This window comes from Oncorhynchus clarkii, chromosome 24, assembly GCF_045791955.1.
Source record: "Oncorhynchus clarkii lewisi isolate Uvic-CL-2024 chromosome 24, UVic_Ocla_1.0, whole genome shotgun sequence".
NCBI lineage: Eukaryota > Metazoa > Chordata > Actinopteri > Salmoniformes > Salmonidae > Oncorhynchus > Oncorhynchus clarkii.
In genome coordinates, this window is record NC_092170.1 from 44,072,863 (window position 1) to 44,095,015 (window position 22,153).

The following is a 22,153-nucleotide window of genomic DNA, read 5'->3' on the forward strand; positions in this document are numbered from 1 at the left end:
AAGGTCTTGTTGGTTCCAGATTTGGTGCATCGGTACCGCTTGCCATGAGGTGCAGAGAGAATAGTTCACGACTAGGGTGGCTGGAGTCGTTGACAATCTTTTAGGGCCTTCCTCTGACACCGCCTGGTATAGAGGTCCTGGATTGCAGGCTACCCTCTGTAGCGCCTTGTGGCCGAAATGCCGAGCAGCTACCATACCAAGAGGAGACGCAGCCAGTCAAGATGCTCTCGATGGTGCAGCTGTAGAACTCAGAACATTTTCATCCTCCTGACGGGTAAGAGGTGTTGCTGTGCCTTCTTCTTCTGTGTTGGTGTGTAGGTATTAATTTGAATTCCTTAGTGATGTGGACCCCCTGAGAAACTTCACGCTCTCGACCCGCTTTACTGCAGCCTTGTTGATGTGGATGGGGGCGCATTCGGCCTTCATTTTCCTGTAGATCAGCTCCTTTTGTCTTGCCGACATTGAGGGAGAGGTCGTTGTCCTGGCACCACACTGTCAGGTCTCTGACCTCCTCCCTGTAGACCGACTCATCGTCGTCGGTGATCAGGCCTACCACCGTTGGTGGTCAGCAAACTTAATGATGGTTTTGGCCTCGCAGTCGTGGATGAACAGGGAGTACAGAAGGGGACAAGTACACACTCCTGAGGGGCCCTCGTCTTAGTGTGCTCTTGCCTACCCTTACCACCTGGGGGGCGGCCCGTCGGGAAGTCCAGGATCCAGTTGCAGAGGGAGGTGTTTAGTCCCAGGGTCCTTAGCTTAGTGATGAGCTTGGAGGGCACTATGGTGTTGAACGCTGAGCTGTAGTCAATGAACAGCATTCTCACATAGGTGTTCCTTTTGTCCAGGTGGGAAAGGGCAGTGTGGAGTGCAATAGAGATTGTGTCATCTGTAGATTTTGTTGGGGTGGTATTTGACCTTTATTTCAACAGGGAATCCCATTGAGACCCAGGTCTCTTTTACAAGGGAGCCCTGCGTTTTACAATTGACACATTTGATAGAATTACAAGCAACAGATAAAATACAACAAAACATTTCTCAAATACAAAAATCATAGATAATACCCTGAGCGACACCAGAACATCTGATCTGTTCCAGCAGTGGGGCGCATCAGAACTAAAAACCCAATTGGCTGGCCAACCAGGGCGGAAAAGGCTGTTCAACCTGGACGGAAAAGGCTGTTCAACCTCGAGGCACCTCAACAGTTAACCAACGCTGCAAATGTGTTTTGAAACGCTGGACTTTAATGAGGACAAACCTTTTGATACGTATGTGAATTGTAGTGGATCCAGGGTGTCTGGGATGACGGTGTTGTTGTGAGACATGACCAGCCTTTCGAAAGAATTTCATGGCTATAGATGCGAGTTTTATGGGGCGGTTGTCATTTAGGCCGGTTACCTTGGTGGTCTTGGGCACAAGGACTATGGTGGTCTGTTTAAAACATGTAGATATTACAGACTGGGTCAGGGAGAGGTTGAAAATGTCTGTGAAGACACTGCTGGCCAACGCATTCTCCGAGTACGCATTCTGGTAATCCAACGAATTGGTGAGGGCACTAAAACAGTCTGCAGCACCCGGCCTCACCCTACTAGAATGTGAAGTCAGATGTCTACTGTTTGCTGATGATCTGGTGCTCCTGTCCCCAACCAAGGAGGGCCGGCAGCAGCACCTAGATCTTCTGCACAGATTCTGTCAGACCTGGGCCCTGACAGTAAATCTCAGTAAGACCAAAATAATGGTGTTCCAAAAAAGGTCCAGTCACCAGGACCATAAAATTCGACATACCAATTAGGATCTGGCTAAAAATACTTGAATCAGTTGTAGAACCCACTGCCCTTTATGGTTGTGAGGTCTGGGGTCCGCTCACCAACCAAGAATTCACAGAATGGGACAAACACCAAATTGAGACTCTGCATGCAGATTCTGCAAAAATATCCCCAGTGTACAACGTAAAACACCAAATAATGCATGCAGAGCAGAATTAGGCCGATACCCACTAATTATCAAAATCCAAAAAAGAGACATTAAATTCTACAACCACCTAAAAGGAAGTGATTCCCAAACCTTCCATAACAAAGCCATCACCTACAGAGAGATGAACCTGGAGAAGAGTTCCCCTAAGCAAGTTGTTCCTGGGGCTTTGTTCACAAACACAAACACACCCTACAGAGCCCCAGGACAACAGCACAATTAGACCCAACCAAATCATGAGAAAACAAAAAGATAATTACTTTACACATTGGAAAGAATTAACAAAAAACAGAGCAAACTAGAATGCTATTTGGCCCTAAACAGAGAGTACACAGCAGCAGAATACCAGACCACTGTGACTGACCCAAAATTAAGGAAAGCTTTGACTATGTACAGACTCAGTGAGCATAGCCTTGCTATTGAGAAAGGCCGCCGTAGGCAGACATGGCTCTAAAGAGAAGACAGGCTAGGCTATGTGCACACTGCCCACAAAATGAGGTGGAAACTGAGCTGCACTTCCTAACCTCCTGCCAAATGTATGACCATATTAGAGACACATATTTCCCTCAGATTACACAGATCCAAAAATAATTAGAAAACAAACCCAATTTTGATAAACTCCCATATCTACTGGGTGAAATTCCACAGTGTGCCATCACAGCAGCAAGATTTGTGACCTGTTGCCACGAGAAAAGGGCATTTGAAGAACAAACACCATTGTAAATATAAATAACAATTTATGTTGATTTATTTTCCCTTTTTTACTTTAACTATGACATTTTAATATCTTTATTATTTTGGAGCTTCTGTGAGCGTAATGTTTACGGTTCATTTTTATTGTTTATTATCTACTTCACTTGCTTTGGCAATGTTAACATATGTTTCCCATGACAATAAAGTCCCTTGAATTGAATTGATAGAGAGAGAGAGGGATACAGAGATACAGAGGGAGAGAGCTAGAGACAAACACACAGATACAGAGGGAGAGAGCTAGAGACAGATACAGAGGGAGAGAGAGCTAGAGACAGACACAGATACAGAGGGAGAGAGAGCTAGAGACAGACACACAAACACAGAGGGAGAGAGCTAGAGACAGACACACAGAGAGAGAGAGAGCTAGAGACAGACACAGACAGAGGGAGAGAGCTAGAGACAGACACACAGACACAGAGGGAGAGAGAGCTAGAGACAGACACACAAACACAGAGGGAGAGAGCTAGAGACAGACACACAGACAGAGTGAGAGAGCTAGAGACAGACACACAGACAGAGAGAGAGCTAGAGAGACACACGGACACAGAGAGAGAGAGCTAGAGACAGACACACAGACAGAGAGAAAGAGCTAGAGACAGACACACAGACACAGAGGGAGAGAGCTAGAGACAGACACACAGACACAGAGAGAGAGAGAGCTAGAGACAGACACACAGACACAGAGGGAGAGAGTTAGAGACAGACACACAGACACAGAGGGAGAGAGCTAGAGACAGACACACAGACACAGAGGGAGAGAGCTAGAGACAGACACACAGACACAGAGGGAGAGAGCTAGAGACAGACACACAGACAGAGAGAGAGAGAGCTAGAGACAGACACCGAGCTAGAGACAGACACACAGACACAGAGGGAGAGAGCTAGAGACAGACACACAGACACAGAGGGAGAGAGCTAGAGACAGACACACAGACAGAGAGAGAGAGAGATAGAGACAGACACAGAGCTAGAGACAGACACACAGACACAGAGGGAGAGAGCTAGAGACAGACACACAGACACAGAGCTAGAGACAGACACACAGATACAGAGGGAGAGAGCTAGAGACAGACACACAGAGACAGAGAGAAAGAGAAACAGCACTGTACTGTGACCCAGTTCTGTCAAAGCATCCCACTTTAATCTACAGTAAATGCACACCCCACACACGCCACACACACACACACACACACACACACACCTCTTTTACAAATCTAAATCAAAAATGACAAACATCTAGAGACGCAGCAGGAAGACATTTCAGATCCCCAAACCTCCCTGCTCCTCTCATTTCGTTTCCTCTCATCTTGTATACGTTTTGAGTTCACAGTCCTACGTGAGTCAAACGGAACACAGACCAAATGTTGCAGAGTTGTGCGGGTTTAGTTTCCCAAGCTGAGACACACTGAGAAGCATAACTAATACACTGTTCTGTATTTATGCTATGAAGCTCCATTACCTCCTCATTACCTGCTCAGCCACAGACAGACAGAGAGGAATTTACTCATATATTAGACCAGGTCCCTGGATGTAATTTGGGCCGGGGTTTTCCTGTGATTTCATGTTCAAAACATATCGCTCAACCGGCCTATTTTTGTTATTTCTACAGTCTCCTGACCCGATGAGGAAGACTACAGAACGCATGGCGAGCCTTCATCACTAAGGAGGTTTCCTCCGAGGGGTACGAGCAGACTGTCATCCCGAGTGAGCGGAGAGACCGCCATAACGAGTCAACGGCTACAGAGTAGTCGCAGTCAGGCGGCAGGGATGGCAAAGAGCCGGTGAGACGCCTTGAATGAAGAGTGAACTGTGCTGCCTGCCTTCGGAGGGCCTTCTCATCTCCTGCCGTTGACCACATCCTCCTGTTCAAGTGGTTCAGTCTGTTGGGAGGCTAGAAACAACTAAATGTTCCAAAACTTGTCAAAAATCATAGCACAGACGTACACTGTCATATAGCTGTTTTGTTTGATTCCTTTTATTTGATTCCTGTTCCTTTTGTTTGATTCCTGTTCATTTTATTTGATTCCTGTTCCTTTTGTTTGATTCCTGTTCCTTTTGTTTGATTCCTGTTCCTTTTGTTTGATTCCTGTTCCTTTTGTTTGATTCCTGTTCCTTTTGTTTGATTCCTGTTCCTTGTATTTTATTCTTGTTCATTTTATTTGATTCCTGTTCATTTTGTTTGATTCCTGTTCCTTTTATTTGATTCCTGTTCCTTTGATTTGATTCCTGTTCATTTTATTGGATTGCCTCAGTACTTCGGCAAGTAAGTATGTTTTAAACGTCCCTCTTTGGGTTGGATGTGTCAATGTGTAGTTCCTACATGCATCATCTATGAGCAGAATTACTGTCTTAACTCAATTAGCCACGAAACCTCTAGTTTGAAAGGGACTGTTTTCTGGAAGCTGTGCAGTTCATTTTCCCATACTTTTCCATCCTGGTTGGCCGGCCCCCTCCGTCCTGGTTGGCCGGCCCCCTCCGTCCTGGTTGGCCGGCCCCCTCCGTCCTGGTTGGCCGGCCCCCTCCGTCCTGGTTGGCCGGCCCCCTCCGTCCTGGTTGGCCGGCCCCCTCCGTCCTGGTTGGCCGGCCCTTTCCGTCCTGGTTGGCCGGCCCTTTCCGTCCTGGTTGGCCGGCCCTTTCCGTCCTGGTTGGCCGGCCCTTTCCGTCCTGGTTGGCCGGCCCCTTCCGTCCTGGTTGGCCGGCCCCTTCCGTCCTGGTTGGCCGGCCCCTTCCGTCCTGGTTGGCCGGCCCCTTCCGTCCTGGTTGGCCAGCGTGTGTGTGTGTGTGTGTGTGTGTGTGTGTGTGTGTGTGTGTGTGTGTGTGTGTGTGTGTGTGTGTGTGTGTGTGTGTGTGCGTACAGCACTCACCAATCTCATCCTGGATCTCCTCGGCAACGTAGGGAACCTTGTAGAGCAGAGACAGACTCTGGTTCATCCTCTCCTCGATCACACGTAGGTGGGTCATCACCTGAGATAGGACACACACGGTTGTGACTTCGTGACAATGATCGCACAAACAGCCGCTCACTAATTTGACAGTTCTAACACAGTCACACCTCCGACACCGTCAAAACACACCAGCTGAGTGTTGCCTATTGTAGGATTACGCTTGATCTGATTTAATCTAGGCCCTACCTTCCACTTGATGTTTGACAAACAGCCTAGTTCTACAATTACATAGAGATTTCTCTCCACCAGTGAGTCTGCCCTTCTGAGCTGAAGAGACAGACAGGGACAGCGAGATCATCGATTCTCAATGGGCTATCAGAAGGACAAAAGACGCTTGCTGAGTTTAGGGACTTTAAATGTATTAATGGATGTTTGCCAGGCATGTCACTTCTCCCATCTCTTTGCACAGCCCACCACATGCACTGTTCTGTAACCACATCTGGATAGATCCATAACGAAGTACTACGGGAAAAAATATCACTGAATGACAGAAATATTGGAAAAAAGTAGGCTAATGAAGACAACAAGTTGTTGCTTACTGAAACTCCCAAAGTCATCCAATTGTTTTGAAGAAATAGCCTACCCGCGTGTGGTCAACTATTTCAGCACCGTTTCACACAGCTCTGAGACAAGCATGGGGGACTGGTCTTGATAAATCAATCAGATCTCCGTTTGGGTATTGGTTAGACTAGAATTAGGGTGTGGAAATGTTAGGATTATTTTTCTTTTCACTTGCAGTCACTTAGAAGCCTAGGCCTACTTCCTGACCAGTCAAGTTGTACAGCGCCATATTGACCTAATAAAACCCTGAGTCCATAGGCTACTGTCAAATGGATTTCTGTTTTTTTTGTAGTAGAGAAACACCATAATATTCATCAATTGAATTAAGCAACATTTAATTTCTAACAGAAACTGCACATAATCAATAATCAACATAACAATAATCAACATAATCAATCATCAACATAATCAATAATCAACATAATCAATAATCAACATAATCAATATAGTCTGTTCTAACAAAAGAGGTTTTAAATTCTCTAGTACGGCCGATATTAAAAACAATCAAATGCATTTGTGAATTTAAAAATCGCTTTAGCCGACATGTTTTGGTTTATTAATAGTTTAATTATTCAAGGCTCTCTGTGTTATTATGTTTTTGTATTTAATGACACGGATGACTTGTATTCTGTGTGATGACAAATGAATGAATGACTGGTGGATATCCTGTATATTGCCTTTATGCCAGTTTATGCCAGTTTATGCCAGTATGTAACTCTAAAACAGCTACTGTAAACAGGACTCTTACATCTACAGAGCCATGTCATTTCAATAACTTAATTTCAATAAAAAATAAATACAAATAATCCACCTGTCCCTGACTTTTCTTCAACAAATACATGAACTTTACACTCTTGCAGAAGACCTACATTGAGAGATAAATATCATGAACTTTACACTCTTGCAGAAGACCTACATTGAGAGATAAATATCATGAACTTTACACTCTTGCAGAAGACCTACATTGAGAGATAAATATCATGAACTTTACACTCTTGCAGAAGACCTACACTGAGAGATAAATATCATGAACTTTACACTCTTGCAGAAGACCTACATTGAGAGATAAATATCATGAACTTTACACTCTTGCAGAAGACCTACATTGAGAGATAAATATCATGAAAGGCTAATACCTTGAGCATTTCATCCTCAAAGCACCATGATGGTCTGATGCACTATATGTACAATAACTGTAGAATAGCCGGGACCCAACCAGTAGCCTAGTAGCCTGCCAACCAGTAGCCTGCCAACCAGTAGCCTGCCAACCAGTAGCCTGCCAACCAGTAGCCTGCCAACCAGTAGCCTGCCAACCAGTAGCCAGTCTAATAAATGCATTTAATATACACAATCACAAATAAATCCATTCATATTTTGTTTAGGAAGGTCGTAAAAAAAACATACTAACAATTTATTTCAAAAGAAGAGAATAGCACGTTTTCAGATTTACCTGTACTATATTAGAGGAGGCTATGGCTGTGCCGTGTCAATTAAATGAAATAGTTCATTTAGCAGACATCACATGCTTACATTCCCCAGCCCTATACAATAGAAACAGGATCGAATATAACGGAATACAGCAGAAAGGAGATTTGCCCCCAGATGGGCATTGATATTTGCCCCCCCCAGATGGGTATTGAAATCTGCCCCCAGATGGGTATCGATATTTGCCCCCCCCCCCCCCAGATGGGTATTGAAATCTGCCCCCAGATGGGTATTGAAATCTGCCCCCAGATGGGTATTGAAATCTGCCCCCAGATGGGTATGGATATTTGCCCCCCCAGATGGGTATTGAAATCTGCCCCCAGATGGGAATTGATATTTGCCCCCCTCACCCCAGATGGGTATTGAAATCTGCCCCCAGATGGGTATCGATATTTGCCCCCCCCCCCGATGGGTATTGAAATCTGCCCCCAGATGGGTTTTGAAATCTGCCCCCAGATGGGTATTGAAATCTGCCCCCAGATGGGTATTGAAATCTGCCCCCAGATGGGTATTGAAATCTGCCTCCAGATGGGTATTGAAATCTGCCTCCAGATGGGTATTGAAATCTGCCTCCAGATGGGTATTGAAATTGCCTCCAGATGGGTATTGAAATCTGCCTCCAGATGGGTGTTGAAATCTGCCTCCAGATGGGTGTTGAAATCTGCCCCCCCCAGATGGGTATTGAAATCTGCCCCCCCAGATGGGTATTGAAATCTGCCCCCCCAGATGGGTATTGAAATCTGCCCCCCCAGATGGGTATTGAAATCTGCCCCCCCAGATGGGTATTGAAATCTGCCCCCCCAGATGGGTATTGAAATCTGCCTCCAGATGGGTTTTGAAATCTGCCTCCAGATGGGTTTTGAAATCTGCCCCCAGATGGGTTTTGAAATCTGCCCCCAGATGGGTATTGAAATCTGCCCCCAGATGGGTATTGAAATCTGCCCCCAGATGGGTATTGAAATCTGCCTCCAGATGGGTATTGAAATCTGCCTCCAGATGGGTATTGAAATCTGCCTCCAGATGGGTATTGAAATCTGCCTCCAGATGGGTGTTGAAATCTGCCTCCAGATGGGTATTGAAATCTGCCTCCAGATGGGTGTTGAAATCTGCCTCCAGATGGGTATTGAAATCTGCCCCCCCAGATGGGTATTGAAATCTGCCCCCCCAGATGGGTATTGAAATCTGCCTCCAGATGGGTATTGAAATCTGCCTCCAGATGGGTATTGAAATCTGCCCCCCCAGATGGGTATTGAAATCTGCCCCCCCAGATGGGTTTTGAAATCTGCCTCCAGATGGGTTTTGAAATCTGCCTCCAGATGGGTTTTGAAATCTGCCTCCAGATGGGTGTTGAAATCTGCCTCCAGATGGGTGTTGAAATCTGCCTCCAGATGGGTGTTGAAATCTGCCTCCAGATGGGTGTTGAAATCTGCCTCCAGATGGGTGTTGAAATCTGCCTCCAGATGGGTGTTGAAATCTGCCTCCAGATGGGTGTTGAAATCTGCCTCCAGATGGGTGTTGAAATCTGCCTCCAGATGGGTGTTGAAATCTGCCTCCAGATGGGTGTTGAAATCTGCCTCCAGATGGGTGTTGAAATCTGCCTCCAGATGGGTGTTGAAATCTGCCTCCAGATGGGTGTTGAAATCTGCCTCCAGATGGGTGTTGAAATCTGCCTCCAGATGGGTGTTGAAATCTGCCTCCAGATGGGTTTTGAAATCTGCCCCCCCAGATGGGTATTGAAATCTGCCTCCAGATGGGTATTGAAATCTGCTTCCAGATGGGTATTGAAATCTGCCTCCAGATGGGTATTGTCATCAGTAGGCATGTAGCTGGGGTTATTCTAGGAAAACATTACATTTTGAAACAGAGACCATCTGTAAAATATTTTGTGTTGTTTGGTAAAACTAGGTTCATTAAAAACCTTGGAATATGCTCTTCCTGATCGGTTACAGCAATCATAATGTCTGAACCCCTGACAGCAATCACAAAGTCTAGAGGATCATTTGGAATAGTAAACAAACACCAACAAGCTTCTCAAAGATGCCATCTGGGGGGGGGGGGGGGGGGGGGCCCAACTAGCATTAATGGCCACAATGGATGACAGTAAAATACTATGACATCATGCAAGCTGTGCAGCAGTATGACAACTTTTAAAGGAATAGCCACTGTAGGAATGGACAGAGAGCCGGGTTAATCCCAGGCACTCCAATAACTGTTACGGTTATATAAAACAGACCACAACGCCAGCCCTCACAAAGCACAAAGGCTTTTCTTAGAATGTACTTTGGAGTCACATGTCAAATTTACACAAGAAAAGAGACTTCAAAGCTCACAATGTTCCAGTCTGTTTGGCTTGTGCAGAGCTGAATGTCGCTAGAACGTCAGGGGGATTTGATGGCTGAAGAGAGAATTTACAGCTGCTGATAAACAGGATGTAGAGAAGAGAAATAAACAACTCCAACAAGATGACCTACAGAAATCAGCTTCCCATGACAGAACTCTGGTTCACTGTAGATCACTCCATCCTTCTTGAAAGATTAGTGGAATCTGTGTGGTTAGCTGGACAGGTAGGATGACTGACAGTGAAGGTGAACAGGTGGTCACGGATCAGGTGACAGAGGAATGGATGAGATTTAGGTAGGAATTCCGTTAACCATCAAGTGGTATATTTACCCCACAAAGTGGTATATTTACTGGGTAGGCTGTGGTGGATTCATGGACGCACAGAACTTCTGGATTAGACGGAGTAAAGGAAGAGAAAGCAGCGAGATCGGGGCGATGGCGATTTCCTCCCTTTATGGAGTTGAGATCTGTCGGACATTTCCACCTGACCTAATTAAAGCGCCCATGAATTACAGGATTATTCCACCAACTCCATGGGCCTTTTCTACACTTCTAGAATCAGCTTCGCATGACAAAACACTGGTTCACTGTAGATCACTCCATCCTTCTAGAATCAGCTTCCCATGACAGAACACTGGTTCTGTAGATCACTCCATCCTTCTAGAATCAGCTTCCCATGACAGAACACTGGTTCACTGTAGATCACTCCATCCTTCTAGAATCAGCTTCCCATGACAAAACACTGGTTCACTGTAGATCACTCCATCCTTCTAGAATCAGCTTCCCATGACAGAACACTGGTTCACTGTAGATCACTCCATCCTTCTAGAATCAGCTTCCCATGACAGAACACTGGTTCTGTAGATCACTCCATCCTTCTAGAATCAGCTTCCCATGACAGAACACTGGTTCTGTTGATCACTCCATCCTTCTAGAATCAGCTTCCCATGACAAAACACTGGTTCACTGTAGATCACTCCATCCTTCTAGAATCAGCTTCCCATGACAGAACACTGGTTCACTGTAGATCACTCCATCCTTCTAGAATCAGCTTCCCATGACAGAACACTGGTTCTGTAGATCACTCCATCCTTCTAGAATCAGCTTCCCATGACAAAACACTGGTTCACTGTAGATCACTCCATCCTTCTAGAATCAGCTTCCCATGACAGAACACTGGTTCACTGTAGATCACTCCATCCTTCTAGAATCAGCTTCCCATGACAGAACACTGGTTCTGTAGATCACTCCATCCTTCTAGAATCAGCTTCCCATGACAAAACACTGGTTCACTGTAGATCACTCCATCCTTCTAGAATCAGCTTCCCATGACAGAACACTGGTTCACTGTAGATCACTCCATCCTTCTAGAATCAGCTTCCCATGACAGAACACTGGTTCTGTAGATCACGCCATCCTTCTAGAATCAGCTTCCCATGACAGAACACTGGTTCACTGTAGATCACTCCATCCTTCTAGAATCAGCTTCCCATGACAGAACACTGGTTCTGTAGATCACGCCATCCTTCTAGAATCAGCTTCCCATGACAGAACACTGGTTCACTGTAGATCACTCCATCCTTCTAGAATCAGCTTCCCATGACAGAACACTGGTTCTGTAGATCACTCCATCCTTCTAGAATCAGCTTCCCATGACAGAACACTGGTTCACTGTAGATCACTCCATCCTTCTAGAATCAGCTTCCCATGACAGAACACTGGTTCACTGTAGATCACTCCATCCTTCTAGAATCAGCTTCCCATGACAGAACACTGGTTCTGTAGATCACTCCATCCTTCTAGAATCAGCTTCCCATGACAAAACACTGGTTCACTGTAGATCACTCCATCCTTCTAGAATCAGCTTCCCATGACAGAACACTGGTTCACTGTAGATCACTCCATCCTTCTAGAATCAGCTTCCCATGACAGAACACTGGTTCTGTAGATCACTCCATCCTTCTAGAATCAGCTTCCCATGACAAAACACTGGTTCACTGTAGATCACTCCATCCTTCTAGAATCAGCTTCCCATGACAGAACACTGGTTCACTGTAGATCACTCCATCCTTCTAGAATCAGCTTCCCATGACAGAACACTGGTTCTGTAGATCACGCCATCCTTCTAGAATCAGCTTCCCATGACAGAACACTGGTTCACTGTAGATCACTCCATCCTTCTAGAATCAGCTTCCCATGACAGAACACTGGTTCTGTAGATCACGCCATCCTTCTAGAATCAGCTTCCCATGACAGAACACTGGTTCACTGTAGATCACTCCATCCTTCTAGAATCAGCTTCCCATGACAGAACACTGGTTCTGTAGATCACTCCATCCTTCTAGAATCAGCTTCCCATGACAGAACACTGGTTCACTGTAGATCACTCCATCCTTCTAGAATTCCTGTATTAGCATGAATGGCAACGCTCCTGTTGTTAAAGACAAATTACATAATGGCCTCTCTCCCTCCCTATTTCATCCCCTCTCTCTCTTTATGATGGTCTCGCTCACTTCTGTCTGGTCAGTAATGATGGGGGTTGTCTGTAATAGGCAACGGGGCATAGAGTAGCAAGGTGTGTACCTGTTCAGGGTTAGGGGTCAGGGTGTGTACCTGTTCAGGGTTAGGGGTCAGGGTGTGTACCTGGGACTTCATCTGGGCAGCCTTCTCAGGGTCGACAGCCAGTACGTGTTGGTAGTGGCGGATGGTGTGCTGACGGTCCTTGTTCTCCGCGCGCACATACCGCCTCAGAGCCTGCAGGATACGGTGGGGCTGGGGGAGGAGTGGAGAGAGGGAGAGAGGGAAGGAGGAGAGAAAAAGGGGGAGGAGGGGGAGAGAGGAAGAGGAGAGAAGAGGGGGGAGGAGGAGAAAGTGCGGAGGGGGGAGGGAGAAGAGAGAGAGGGGGGTTTGAACATCAATTTGATTATTCCATAGGCAGTAGTGTGACACATGAGACTAGAGGACAGGAAGGAGAGAGAGAATAGGGTTAGGGTGCCATTTGGGAAACACCCAGAGAGTGAGGACATGTGCCCAGGCAGCCTGAGGACCACATGATATTAGATGAGACCTATAAAACATGGAACAGGGATTATATGGAAGATGACTGGTATTAGATAAAACATGGAACAGGGATTATATGGAGGATGACTGGTATTAGATAAAACATGGAACAGGGATTATATGGAGGATGACTGGTATTAGATAAAACATGGAACAGGGATTATATGGAGGATGACTGGTATTAGATAAAACATGGAACAGGGATTATATGGAGGATGACTGGTATTAGATAAAACATGGAACAGGGATTATATGGAGGATGACTGGTATTAGATAAAACATGGAACAGGGATTATATGGAGGATGACTGGTATTAGATAAAACATGGAACAGGGATCATATGGAGGATGACTGGTATTAGATGGAACAGGGATTATATGGAGGATGACTGGTATTAGATAAAACATGGAACAGGGATTATATGGAGGATGACTGGTATTAGATAAAACATGGAACAGGGATTATATGGAGGATGACTGGTATTAGATAAAACATGGAACAGGGATCATGAGGATGACTGATGAAGGAGTCCATGTGACTGACCATGTGCAGCAGAGTGTTGTCTGTAACCTACCCTCGGTGGGTCTGCCTGCAGGGCGGCTAGGTAGTTCTCCAGCGCCAGGCGGCGGCGGTCGTTGAGCATGGCCTCTACCCGAGCCAGGTGGGTCTCAACTAGCTGCTGCTTTTCACTGGCTGCCTCCTCTTCCAGAGACTCTACCGTGGCCTGGAAGTGCTGAAGGGGACACAGCATAGTGAGATAGGGCACTCATCCCTAAGCCCTACCCTTTCCCTAACCAAAATGTATTTCTCTGTTACGGTATCCAGAGGACTGACTATATCTCTGTTACAGTATCCAGAGGACTGACTATATCTCTGTTACAGTATCCAGAGGACTGACTATTGAATGTCTCTCTGTTACAGAATCCAGAGGACTGACTATATCTCTGTTACAGTATCCAGAGGACTGACTATATCTCTGTTACAGTATCCAGAGGACTGACTATATCTCTGTTACAGTATCCAGAGGACTGACTATATCTCTGTTACAGTATCCAGAGGACTGACTATTGAATGAGTCTCTGTTACAGTATCCAGAGGACTGACTATATCTCTGTTACAGTATCCAAAGGACTGACTATTGAATGTCTCTCTGTTACAGTATCCAGAGGACTGACTATATCTCTGTTACAATATCCAGAGGACTGACTATATCTCTGTTACAGTATCCAGAGGACTGACTATATCTCTGTTACAGTATCCAGAGGACTGACTATTGAATGAGTCTCTGTTACAGTATCCAGAGGACTGACTATATCTCTGTTACAGTATCCAGAGGACTGACTATATCTCTGTTACAGTATCCAGAGGACTGACTATATCTCTGTTACAGTATCCAGAGGACTGACTATATCTCTGTTACAGTATCCAGAGGACTGACTATATCGTTGTTACAGAATCCAGAGGACTGACTATTGAATGTCTCTCTGTTACAGTATCCAGAGGACTGACTATATCTCTGTTACAGTATCCAGAGGACTGACTATATCTCTGTTACAGTATCCAGAGGACTGACTATATCTCTGTTACAGTATCCAGAGGACTGACTATTGAATGTGTCTCTGTTACAGTATCCAGAGGACTGACTATATCTCTGTTACAGTATCCAGAGGACTGACTATATCTCTGTTACAGTATCCAGAGGACTGACTATATCTCTGTTACAGTATCCAGAGGACTGACTATTGAATGTGTCTCTGTTACAGTATCCAGAGGACTGACTATATCTCTGTTACAGTATCCAGAGGACTGACTATATCTCTGTTACAGTATCCAGAGGACTGACTATATATCTGCTACAGTATCCAGAGGACTGACTATTGAATGAGTCTCTGTTACAGTATCCAGACGACTGACTATATCTCTTACAGTATCCAGAGGACTGACTATATCTCTGTTACAGTATCCAGAGGACTGACTATTGAATGAGTCTCTGTTACAGTATCCAGAGGACTGACTATATCTCTGTTACAGTATCCAGATGACTGACTATATCTCTGTTACAGTATCCAGAGGACTGACAATATCTCTGTTACAGTATCCATAGGACTGACTATTGAATGAGTCTCTGTTACAGTATCCAGAGTACTAACTATATCTCTGTTACAGTATCCAGATGACTGACTATATCTCTGTTACAGTATCCAGAGGACTGACTATATCTCTGTTACAGTATCCATAGGACTGACTATTGAATGAGTCTCTGTTACAGTATCCAGAGTACTAACTATATCTCTGTTACAGTATCCAGAGGACTGACTATATCTCTGTTACAGTATCCAGAGGACTGACTATTGAATGTGTCTCTGTTACAGTATCCAGAGGACTGACTATATCTCTGTTACAGTATCCAGAGGACTGACTATATATCTGCTACAGTATCCAGAGGACTGACTATTGAATGAGTCTCTGTTACAGTATCCAGACGACTGACTATATCTCTTACAGTATCCAGAGGACTGACTATATCTCTGTTACAGTATCCAGAGGACTGACTATTGAATGAGTCTCTGTTACAGTATCCAGAGGACTGACTATATCTCTGTTACAGTATCCAGATGACTGACTATATCTCTGTTACAGTATCCAGAGGACTGACTATATCTCTGTTACAGTATCCATAGGACTGACTATTGAATGAGTCTCTGTTACAGTATCCAGAGTACTAACTATATCTCTGTTACAGTATCCAGATGACTGACTATATCTCTGTTACAGTATCCAGAGGACTGACTATATCTCTGTTACAGTATCCATAGGACTGACTATTGAATGAGTCTCTGTTACAGTATCCAGAGTACTAACTATATCTCTGTTACAGTATCCAGAGGACTGACTATATCTCTGTTACAGTATCCAGAGGACTGACTATATCTCTGTTACAGTATCAAGAGGACTGATTATTGAATGAGTCTCTGTTACAGTATCCAGACGACTGACTATATCTCTGTTACAGTATCCAGAGGACTGACTATTGAATGAGTCTCTGTTACAGTATCCAGAGGACTGACTATATCTCTGTTACAGTATCCAGAGGACTGACTATATCTCTGTTACATTATCCAGAGGACTGACTATATCTCTGTTACAGTATCCAGAGGACTGACTATATCTCTGTTACAGTATCCAGAGGACTGACTATATCTCTGTTACATTATCCAGAGGACTGACTATATCTCTGTTACAGTATCCAGAGGACTGACTATATCTCTGTTACAGTATCCAGAGGACTGACTATATCTCTGTTACAGTATCCAGATGACTGACTATATCTCTGTTACAGTATCCAGAGGACTGACTATATCTCTGTTACAGTATCCATAGGACTGACTATTGAATGTCTCTCTGTTACAGAATCCAGAGGACTGACTATATCTCTGTTACAGTATCCAGAGGACTGACTATATCTCTGTTACAGTATCCAGAGGACTGACTATATCTCTGTTACAGTATCCAGAGGACTGACTATATCTCTGTTACAGTATCCAGAGGACTGACTATATCTCTGTTACAGTATCCAGAGGACTGACTATTGAATGAGTCTCTGTTACAGTATCCAGAGGACTGACTATATCTCTGTTACAGTATCCAGAGTACTGACTATTGAATGTGTCTATGTTACAGTATCCAGAGGACTGACTATATCTCTGTTACAGTATCCAGAGGACTGACTATATCTCTGTTACAGTATCCAGAGGACTGACTATATATCTGTTACAGTATCCAGAGGACTGACTATTGAATGAGTCTCTGTTACAGTATCCAGACGACTGACTATATCTCTCTTACAGTATCCAGAGGACTGACTATATCTCTGTTACAGTATCCAGAGGACTGACTATTGAATGAGTCTCTGTTACAGTATCCAGAGGACTGACTATATCTCTGTTACAGTATCCAGATGACTGACTATATCTCTGTTACAGTATCCAGAGGACTGACTATATCTCTGTTACAGTATCCATAGGACTGACTATTGAATGAGTCTCTGTTACAGTATCCAGAGTACTAACTATATCTCTGTTACAGTATCCAGAGGACTGACTATATCTCTGTTACAGTATCCAGAGGACTGACTATATCTCTGTTACAGTATCAAGAGGACTGATTATTGAATGAGTCTCTGTTACAGTATCCAGAGGACTGACTATTGAATGAGTCTCTGTTACAGTATCCAGACGACTGACTATATCTCTGTTACAGTATCCAGAGGACTGACTATTGAATGAGTCTCTGTTACAGTATCCAGAGGACTGACTATATCTCTGTTACAGTATCCAGAGGACTGACTATATCTCTGTTACATTATCCAGAGGACTGACTATATCTCTGTTACAGTATCCAGAGGACTGACTATATCTCTGTTACAGTATCCAGAGGACTGACTATATCTCTGTTACATTATCCAGAGGACTGACTATATCTCTGTTACAGTATCCAGAGGACTGACTATATCTCTGTTACAGTATCCAGAGGACTGACTATTGAATGAGTCTCTGTTACAGTATCCAGACGACTGACTATATCTCTGTTACATTATCCAGAGGACTGACTATATCTCTGTTACATTATCCAGAGGACTGACTATATCTCTGTTACAGTATCCAGATGACTGACTATATCTCTGTTACAGTATCCAGAGGACTGACCATATCTCTGTTACAGTATCCATAGGACTGACTATTGAATGTCTCTCTGTTACAGAATCCAGAGGACTGACTATATCTCTGTTACAGTATCCAGAGGACTGACTATATCTCTGTTACAGTATCCAGAGGACTGACTATATCTCTGTTACAGTATCCAGAGGACTGACTATATCTCTGTTACAGTATCCAGAGGACTGACTATATCTCTGTTACAGTATCCAGAGGACTGACTATTGAATGAGTCTCTGTTACAGTATCCAGAGGACTGACTATATCTCTGTTACAGTATCCAGAGGACTGACTATATCTCTGTTACAGTATCCAGAGGACTGACTATTGAATGTGTCTCTGTTACGGTATCCAGAGGACTGACTATATCTCTGTTACAGTATCCAGAGGACTGACTATATCTCTGTTACAGTATCCAGAGGACTGACTATATCTCTGTTACAGTATCCAGAGGACTGACTATTGAATGTCTCTCTGTTACAGTATCCAGAGGACTGACTATATCGTTGTTACAGAATCCAGAGGACTGACTATATCTCTGTTACAGTATCCAAAGGACTGACTATTGAATGTCTCTCTGTTACAGTATCCAGAGGACTGACTATATCTCTGGTACAGTATCCAGAGGACTGACTATATCTCTGTTACAGTATCCAGAGGACTGACTATATCTCTGTTACAGTATCCAGAGGACTGACTATTGAATGAGTCTCTGTTACAGTATCCAGAGGACTGACTATATCTCTGTTACAGTATCCAGAGGACTGACTATATCTCTGTTACAGTATCCAGAGGACTGACTATATCTCTGTTACAGTATCCAGAGGACTGACTATTGAATGTGTCTCTGTTACAGTATCCAGAGGACTGACTATATCTCTGTTACAGTATCCAGAGGACTGACTATATCTCTGTTACAGTATCCAGAGGACTGACTATTGAATGTGTCTCTGTTACAGTATCCAGAGGACTGACTATATCTCTGTTACAGTATCCAGAGGACTGACTATATCTCTGTTACAGTATCCAGAGGACTGACTATTGAATGAGTCTCTGTTACAGTATCCAGACGACTGACTATATCTCTCTTACAGTATCCAGAGGACTGACTATATCTCTGTTACAGTATCCAGAGGACTGACTATTGAATGAGTCTCTGTTACAGTATCCAGAGGACTGACTATATCTCTGTTACAGTATCCAGATGACTGACTACATCTCTGTTACAGTATCCAGAGGACTGACTATATCTCTGTTACAGTATCCATAGGACTGACTATTGAATGAGTCTCTGTTACAGTATCCAGAGTACTAACTATATCTCTGTTACAGTATCCAGAGGACTGACTATATCTGTTACAGTATCCAGAGGACTGACTATATCTCTGTTACAGTATCCAGAGGACTGACTAGATCTCTGTTACAGTATCAAGAGGACTGATTATTGAATGAGTCTCTGTTACAGTATCCAGAGGACTGACTATTGAATGAGTCTCTGTTACAGTATCCAGACGACTGACTATATCTCTGTTACAGTATCCAGAGGACTGACTATTGAATGAGTCTCTGTTACAGTATCCAGAGGACTGACTATATCTCTGTTACAGTATCCAGAGGACTGACTATATCTCTGTTACATTATCCAGAGGACTGACTATATCTCTGTTACAGTATCCAGAGGACTGACTATATCTCTGTTACAGTATCCAGAGGACTGACTATTGAATGAGTCTCTGTTACAGTATCCAGATGACTGACTATATCTCTGTTACAGTATCCAGAGGACTGACTATTGAATGAGTCTCTGTTACAGTATCCAGAGGACTGACTATATCTCTGTTACAGTATCCAGAGGACTGACTACAGTGCCTTGCGAAAGTATTCGGCCCCCTTGAACTTTGCGACCTTTTGCCACATTTCAGGCTTCAAACATAAAGATGTAAAACTGTATTTTTTTGTGAAGAATCAACAACAAGTGGGACACAATCATGAAGTGGAACGACATTTATTGGATATTTCAAACTTTTTTAACAAATCCAAAACTGAAAAATTGGGCGTTCAAAATTATTCAGCCCCTTTACTTTCAGTGCAGCAAACTCTCTCCAGAAGTTCAGTGAGGATCTCTGAATAATCCAATGTTGACCTAAATGACTAATGATGATAAATACAATCCACCTGTGTGTAATCAAGTCTCCGTATAAATGCACCTGCACTGTGATAGTCTCAGAGGTTCACACCCCATCACTGATAAAAGGAGAGCCCATTGACACAGCGGAGGAGTACAAATACCTTGGGCTAGTCATCGACAACAAACTGTCCTGGGATCAGTGTACTATTTTTAAGAAAGGCCAACGGAGACTGTATTTCCTATGGAAACTACACTTCGTTTTTAATGTTAATCTAACCATCTAATCATTCATAGAGAGCATTCTGTCTGCTTGACCTGCTGGTTTGGGAACATCAAGGTTGCACAGAAAAAGAGGTTGGGCAAAGATAGTTAGGACTTATGGGGAAAAAATCATGGGGCAGCAATAGCAAGAACGATCATCTCTCTGCCTGGGCAGAGCCCTCCATCTAGCCCTCCATCTCTCTGCCTGGGCAGAGCCCTCAGGAAAGCCAGTAAAATAGAGGATGCCAAAAATAGGGCCAAGTTCTCTTTTATTCCGAATGCAATTCCGCAACTTAACACATTTTTCAACTAATTTTACTTAGCACTTACCCTGCCAATTAGTTTGTAAATATCCTTAGCTTTTTATTATTATTATTATTATATATTTTTAGATGTTATATGTTTTTTGACTGCTGCAAGATGAATTACTCGGAGGACATTAAAGTTTTCTGAATCCGAATATATTCTGATGCCATCTTGTATCTCTGGGACATCTCTGAATTCCTCTATTATGTAAAGGGTTTCATTGTCTTCTCAGGAATTCTGTCTGATTTTACATCGGGTCTCATCCCCCTTCATTCATTAAATGCTGTGACACTCTGTGGAGATTTGGGCCCGGGAGCGTTTCGGTTACTGGAAACTTGGTATCGTTTGATTGGTTAACGGTGGTTGGTTTCGGGTTGAAAGGTTACACCTTCTGATGTTCTAAATGGAATTGAAATGTCTTCTCTCTTACCCTGTGTCTAGTCCATTCTCATTTCCAAGATCTCTTATCCTGTGTCCAGTCCATTCTCATTTCCAAGATCTCTTATCCTGTGTCCAGTCCATTCTCATTTCCAAGCTCTCTTATCCTGTGTCCAGTCCATTCTCATTTCCAAGCTCTCTTATCCTGTGTCCAGTCCATTCTCATTTCCAAGATCTCTTATCCTGTGTCCAGTCCATTCTCATTTCCAAGCTCTCTTATCCTGTGTCCAGTCCATTCTCATTTCCAAGCTCTCTTATCCTGTGTCCAGTCCATTCTCATTTCCAAGCTCTCTTCCAAGTCTATATATATATATATATATATATATATATATATATATATATATATATATATATATATATATATATATATATATATATATAGTCATGCTATTACCTGGTACTTCCTGTATATAGCCATGTTATTACCTGGTACTTCCTGTATATAGCCATGTTATTACCTGGTACTCCCTGTATATAGCCATGTTATTACCTGGTACTTCCTGTATATAGCCACGTTATTACCTGGTACTTCCTGTATATAGCCACGTTATTACCTGGTACTTCCTGTATATAGCCATGTTATTACCTGGTACTTCCTGTATATAACCATGTATTTACCTGGTACTTCCTGTATATAGCCATGTCATTACCTGGTACTTCCTGTATATAGCCATGTCATTACCTGGTATTTCCTGTATATCGACTCAGTACTGTGGATATAGTCATGTTATCATTACTCATTGTGTTCACTCTCTCTGCATTGTCCATTGCTCTTAATCCTTACCCTTGACCCTAAACCCCTGAAAATCAACTCTGGACCTCTAACCAGCATTGTGAGACACTACACTAACCTCTACCTTCTTCAAGGAACTAAGAGTATGGACACAACTAAGAGTATGGACATAACTCACTCACATATATGCACAAATACACAGTGGGGTGGGTGTCAGTGTGTTACCTGGATCAGAGTCTGTCTCTCAGCCTTAGGAAGCTCCTTAGCCTGACGCTCTGCCTCCTCCCACTCCTTTCTCACCTGGATAGACAGATACAGAGAGAGAGAGAGAGAGAGAGAGAGAGAGAGAGAGAGAGAGAGAGAGAGAGAGAGAGAGAGAGAGAGAGAGAGAGAGAGAGAGAGAGAGAGAGAGAGAGACATAACAAAGCCATCACCTACAGAGAGATGAACCTGGAGAAGA

At 43.7% G+C, this 22,153-nt stretch overlaps 1 protein-coding gene across 16 annotated transcripts in view; it reads right to left on the reverse strand.

The window, feature by feature from the left end:
- The window catches only part of LOC139383183 (amyloid beta (A4) precursor-like protein 2), a 159,263-nt gene that overhangs the window by 41,499 nt on the left and 95,611 nt on the right, over positions 1-22,153 (reverse strand). For all 16 annotated transcript variants that reach the window (XM_071127616.1, XM_071127607.1, XM_071127615.1 and 13 more), the window contains 4 exons: positions 21,919-21,993; positions 13,687-13,845; positions 12,696-12,824; positions 5,586-5,685 (listed from right to left, as the gene is read on the reverse strand). In XM_071127616.1, coding sequence (XP_070983717.1) covers positions 5,586-5,685; positions 12,696-12,824; positions 13,687-13,845; positions 21,919-21,993 — 463 coding nt within the window. The remainder of the gene's footprint in view (positions 1-5,585; positions 5,686-12,695; positions 12,825-13,686; positions 13,846-21,918; positions 21,994-22,153) is intronic.